General features: G+C 24.8%; 4 protein-coding genes across 4 annotated transcripts; 3 read left to right on the plus strand and 1 right to left on the minus strand.

Annotated features, from left to right (window-relative positions):
• Positions 1–787: 787 nt before the first annotated feature.
• On the plus strand, positions 788–1423 carry ENU1_019660 (START domain containing protein; the record flags this gene model as incomplete). Its single annotated transcript, XM_008856955.1, has 1 exon — positions 788–1423. The coding sequence occupies one exon, from the start codon at positions 788–790 to the stop codon at positions 1421–1423; it is 636 nt and encodes a 211-aa protein (XP_008855177.1).
• Positions 1424–2024: 601 nt separating this feature from the next.
• On the plus strand, positions 2025–3344 carry ENU1_019670 (hypothetical protein; the record flags this gene model as incomplete). Its single annotated transcript, XM_008856956.1, has 1 exon — positions 2025–3344. The coding sequence occupies one exon, from the start codon at positions 2025–2027 to the stop codon at positions 3342–3344; it is 1320 nt and encodes a 439-aa protein (XP_008855178.1).
• Positions 3345–3413: 69 nt separating this feature from the next.
• Positions 3414–5326, minus strand: ENU1_019680 (hypothetical protein; the record flags this gene model as incomplete). The annotated part of the gene is made up of 2 exons (XM_008856957.1): positions 3414–5053; positions 5110–5326. 2 exons carry the CDS (start codon positions 5324–5326, stop codon positions 3414–3416), a joined length of 1857 nt encoding a protein of 618 aa, XP_008855179.1.
• A 178-nt stretch (positions 5327–5504) lies between these two features.
• ENU1_019690 (hypothetical protein) lies at positions 5505–5730 on the plus strand (the record flags this gene model as incomplete). Its single annotated transcript, XM_008856958.1, has 1 exon — positions 5505–5730. A coding segment is annotated over one exon (226 nt), but the record flags the coding sequence as incomplete, so codon positions are not given.
• Between the last annotated feature and the right edge of the window lie 622 nt (positions 5731–6352).

Below are 6352 nucleotides of genomic sequence, written 5' to 3' on the forward strand. Positions count from 1 at the left end.
TTGTATTTCCTGTATTGGAAAAGGATCTCTCTGAATAATTAGATAAAATATAAAAAAGAATATTTAAACAAATAATAATATGATAAGTTATATTCTGATATAATTTATTATACCATTAAAATAGTTTATATTGTATTATCAATATTACTGAACGGTATCAACAATAATAAATGAAGAGTAACACAAATAAAAAAGTCAAAGCAAATGACATAAGGAAAATAATATAATAACAAGTATAAAATAATGAATAATAACAAAATACAATTAAAATAAAATAAATACAAATAATAACATAAACATAATAAATAATAAAAGGTAAATGATATACATATAATCATCAAATAAGTTTCAAATAGTTGATATATTAAATTAAAATAATGAAATAAATATCAAAGTATTTTGATAAAACAAATCAAAAGAATTAGATAATAATAAAAAATGAGTCAATATTATTTAATAAAATAGATATAACCTTAAAATATACATATATTCTAATAAAAAAAATAATAAGATAATTAATCTCTAAAGAATAACAAATGATAAATTATAATGCTATTTAATTAATTAGTTATTAATTTGTTATTAATAATATTCTTGATGGTGATGAATTTTTTTATTTAAAAAGATCTGATGGTAAATGTTAAAAAAATAAATAAATTTAAATTTCATTAAGAAAGAATCGTTAAATAAAAATGTGACATATATGACTATCGATGATCAAAGATCTTTGAAGAAGAAATGAGACAAAATTTAATAGATGTTTATTAGACTAGAAATATAAAATAATATGTCTGCTACTATTGAAGAACTTAAAACATGTTCAAATCAACAAGAATTTGAAGCTGCTGGTGAAGCAGCTAAGAAATGGTTTACAGAAGTGTTATCAAATGGATGGACTGAAACAACAAAAGGGGAAGTTACTATTTATGATAAACCATCAGTAAATAACCATCACTTTATTAAAACAGTAACACAATCAAAACTAAAAGCAGAAGACATGTTTAATAAAGTTAAAAGTGCCGATTTTGCCACTAGTCATAAATATGACAAAGAACTTGTTGAATCCGAAGTTCTTGAAACAATTAATGAACATCTTAAAGTTACTAAACAAGTAAATTCCGCACCATGGCCTGTTGCAGCAAGAGAATTTGTTTCAGTTTTAATTGATTATGAAGAAAATGGAAGCTTTTATATTGTAAGTACTTCTATTAATTATCCAAAATGTGATACTGTTGGAAAGAAATATGTTAGAGGTGTTAAATTATTTGGAATGAAATTTACACCAAATGATGAAGGTTGTTTAATTGAGCGAGTACTTGAAGTTGATCCAAGAGGTTCAGTAATTGCTATGGCAGTCAATGCATCTAAAAAAGAAGATGCAAATAGACTATTAAATATGAAGAAATTTTTTGAACAGAATTAAAGAACAAAGAAGAATTTGTTTAAAATAAAGGAAATAATTTTAGTATAAAATTATTGAAAAAAGGTTTAACAACTTTTAAATTTTTATTAAATAAAATATCTAAAATACGTTAAAAATCTCTTAATTTCCATAAAAATCATTAGATTTTCAATTTATTTAATAAGAAACTGCGTTTAATAAGTTTGTTGTTGTACCCTAAATCTAAATCTGTCAGTTGTTTTTTTACAATAAAATTCCAAGTTTAGATAAAAAATGCTGAAATACTCTAAAATATTATTCTATTTAAAACTAATTTCTTTATTATCTTGTATTCATTCCTTCTTTATATAAAATAAATAAGAAAGAACTTTTTTATACCAATTCAATGATGTTTTTAAGTATCTGTTGGATATTTTTATTTATTTCATATTCAAATGCAGAGTCTGGTCCTTGTGTAGTTTGTTATATAATTTTTTGATTGATACATTAATTGAAAGAGTAAAAAACTCAAATAACGTTATAGAATAAATTAGTTCTTCTTAATAGTGAGAATAGTTTAGTTAAAAATTCTTCTCTTAAAATGTATGATTGTGATACCGAACTAATAGCAAATGGAATACGAATGATTGGAAAAGAAATGAAAAGAGAATGTTATGTTCATTCTGGAATGATCTTTAAAAAAAAAGGAGAAAGACTTATTTCTAAATGTGGAAGTTGTATTAATATGGTTGGTCCATCACTTACTGAGATTCATTGTATTATTGTAGGATTTTTTAATGTTACAGATCAAGACTCTCCATTGTATGAAATTCAAGACCATGCAGTAGTAAGTGATTATGAATTTTTTAAAATTGCTGCCACAACAACTCCTTGGTCAAATACTGAGTTTACACAAATAACTATTTCAGAAGCTACATGTTTATTTACTGTTTTCCCATCAATTCATATTCTTAAAGAAGAAAAAGGAATTTCAACAGTAGCAGTAGTTAATTCAAATGATATTGTAGAGAAAATTATTTATAATGGGGTAGAATATTTTCAGAACGGACATTATTTTGACATTCCATTTAAAGATACAACTGTATCTTTTCAAATAGTTTCAATTACTAATAAAATACTTAAAGTAAATAATATGAAACTTAGTACTAAAAAATTTGTACTTGACCAACGTTTTCCTTCTACCTCTCATACTTTATGTCAGTTCTCTTCTACTTCTAAGGTTTATACTTTTGATGGATATGCTGATATTTTATGGATTTTTCAATGGCATTTTGTTGAGTTACAATCCACTGGATTTGTAAAATTAACAGATGAAGAAGTGATTAATAATGGACTAATTTTACATTCTATTGATGGTAAAGCATCTCTTATTTCTTATGCAACAACAGTATTTAATTTTGTTATGGCTTATAGAGAGTTAAGAATAGAAGGAACTTCAGATGCAGAATGGAATTTAACTTCATATAAATGGGGAGGATATAATTATGGAACTGATAGTTCTCTTGTGACATATCCTCCTTGTGTAAGTACTGGTTTCAATGAAGAATCTAAATGGATCAATGAAACAACATTCCAATTTAATATATCTATTACTGTATCAAAGAGATGTTCTTATTATTTAAATTCTATGCTTCTTAATTTCAAAACAGATGGAAATAGAATTCTCAAGTTTTCTAATATACGTTTTAAAGATTTTGAAAATAAAAAAACATGTAAAGTAGCGTCTTTATATTGTGATGGGATGGAATGTAATGCAGATTCAGAGTCTGAAGATGCTAAATGGAAACCAGAATGTGTTCCACGTTGTGGTGTATGTAGAGTCGGATATAAATGTTCAGTAAAAGGAAAATGTATAAAAGAAGAAGAAATAAATACAAGAAGTGCATGTAAACATATTTCTATTATAACTCTATTTGCTTGGTTCATTGTGTTAATTGTCTAAAACTAATTTAAAATATAATAGAAAAATGAATGAATTAATTTACATTTTATTGTTGAATTTTTTTTTATGTTAAATAAATGATTGACCTATTTTCTCTTTTCTTGTTGTAATTGCTCTACTAATTGCTTGAAGAAGTGTATCTGCAAGAGAAGGTTCTCCAGACCTAACAATTGCAACAATAGACATAAGGTCTTCAAGGTCTTTACAATTTAACATTATTTTAAGTTGAACCATAAACATCATATCCATTTCTTGAAAATATCCAAGGTTCATAAAAGAGAAGAGTATTCTTGATTTCATTCTGAGCCACTCAACCATTTTTAATAATACTGCATCAAATATTTTATATTCACCTCTTTCAAGATTACTTATTAAAACTTTACGCCAATCAGTAAAAAGATTTGTTCCATCTATTATTTCCATACCTGATGGTGAAACAATCATAGACCGTTCCATATTACTATTAAATATACTAAGTAACATTGAAGAACGTTGTAAGAAATAGTCATATGTATTAACTTCTTCTGACAAATAAACCTCTCCATTAGTTAAGTCTATAACACAATATGGAAATCCCATAAGTGTTTCAAGTGAACTAGGTATTTCCATCATAAAAGAAACATCAATTAATGGATTAAGAACAGAAACAATAGAATGTCCAAATACAGTCTTTGGTTTATAAATACTAATAGTATTAAAAGGAGATAATAACCTTCTTATTCCATTAAGATTTCTTCCATCAGAAGGAATAACAATAGTAGTAAATGACATTAAATAACCATAAAGTATATTTTCTATTATTTCATTAGAGCATTCTTTAACAAAAGAGAATTGTCCTTCTAATTGAATTCTATTACTTTCATCTAAATCAGTTTGAGAAGTAGTGTTTATTTCAACTAATGGTTGTTCTGATAAACGACTTAATTTTCTTCTTAATAAAATTTTACCAGGAGTTTGTGTTATTCTTTGATTTGGGAGTTGATCTTCATCCATACTAAAAGTTAAGTCAGACTCACCTGATAAATTAAGATTAGAACAACTTAAATTTAAAGCTTCTTGAGATAAAAGTAATGAGAGATGTTCAGAAGGTTTTCTTTTTAATCTATTTTTCTTTTCTTTTTCAAAAGTTTTAAGATTTTCTAATCTTTTTCTATAATCAATATCAATAGTAACAATATATTCTTCTAAACATTGAACAAATGACTGTAATCCAGTTAATAATGTCACTTGACTATTATCACCTTTTCCTTGAGTAGAAATATGTTTTTGAACAAAATTCCACATAAAAAAATTTATCATATCATATATTTTTTCATAATTTATTTCCCCTTTTTCTGGAAGTAAAAATCCAATACTTACTGAAATAAATCCATTTCCTGTAGTTTCTATGAATGGAATCATAACAGAATAAATTAAATGATCATATTTTACTGAATCAAATTCAATTGTTCCATAATCATATAAATAATACATTGGCACCATTCGTTGCATTAATTTTAATGAATCATTTGTTTTACTACAACACGTTTCTAATAATGGTTGTTTTCTAATATATTGTTTAATTACATATCCTTGAATTAATTCATGCATTGTTTGAACCCCATGTGGTCCAGTATATTGAAGATCAACACGTGACATTGAAGTTGAATAACTAAAGATATTAATAAGTGTTAAATACTTAATTTTTACTGAAGGAACAAATTGATTAACTATAACATTAATGTATTTATTATATTTCATATCTAAACATTAATATAAAACAAACTTGATATTTTCCATGGAACTTTAGTTAAATATAATCCATCGCAATGTTCCTCAAGTATTTTAAACATTTGTGACCATAAAAATCCCCAAAATTCATAAATATCTTTTAATTTTTGTTGTTTTTTCTTATTAGAAAATATTATTTTCTTTGATATAGATGGTGACCCAATAAATAAATCAGAAGTGGAACGTGATATGTTATAAAAGCTTTCACTCATTTTGAATTTTCCAGACTTAGAGAATTTAAAATTTATTTTTTGGATTGTTCAAAATAACAAAAAGAAATATGTTATTTTTTGTTATTTTAATGAAAGAAAAATGAAACTTAATGGAATTTTCTAAAATATATTTTAGAAAAATTTCAAACTTAAAAAACTTGAAAACTAAAAGAAGAAAATGAATTGTTTATTCATTTTTGTATTTCTTGCTATTGCAAATGCTGAATGTGGTGAACGTAAATTGAAAAAGTTTCTTATTGTATTTAAAGATTGTGAAAATTACTATGATCCATGTGATTGTTTGAAACGAAAAGAATATTACTTAAAAGAAAACGAGTGCAATGAAACTGAAGAATATAAACAAGTAACTTCGGCTCTTCAAAGTTGTGGTGAACCAAAAGAAGGTTTGTTTATTTTATATTTAAATTAACTTTTATTCATTGTAAATAGGAAGTTGTTTGTATCAAAAAGATTATGAGTGTAGAATTGTTCATAGTGGATGTCTTGATGTTGTTTCACTTGGTCTTGGTGGATCAAAACAACACTGTCTTGAAAAGTTTGCAGAATGTTTAAAAAATGCTCATTGTGAAAACTTACCAATGTATCAACAAGCCACAGAAATTCTTACCCATCCAGACCAATATGCTGAACAATTAAAAACTGTTCCACAAAATAAAGATTCTCAACCACCAATGGCAGATCAACCAAAAGAAGATCAACCAAAAGAAGATCAACCAAAAGCTGAGTTATAATTTAACCAATTCCAATAACATTTTTTTTATTTAATATTTTTTGAATTTATATGTTATATTTTTCTTTTTTTTACAGAATTTAAATGTTTTTATAATTTATCAATAATAATTTTCTTTCATCATTAAATACTAATATATATGTTGTTTCCCAATTTGATAAAAATGCTGAGGAAGAAAAAGACTAGTGTTACTTTTTATAACCAAAAATAGAGTTTAATAAAAAATAAAAAAAACTATACAAAAACTATAATCATAAAAAAACAAAAAAAAAAAA

The sequence above is a fragment of the Entamoeba nuttalli genome (genome assembly GCF_000257125.1).
Source record: "Entamoeba nuttalli P19 unplaced genomic scaffold asmbl_2336, whole genome shotgun sequence".
In the NCBI taxonomy this organism is placed as follows: Eukaryota; Evosea; order Mastigamoebida; family Endamoebidae; genus Entamoeba; species Entamoeba nuttalli.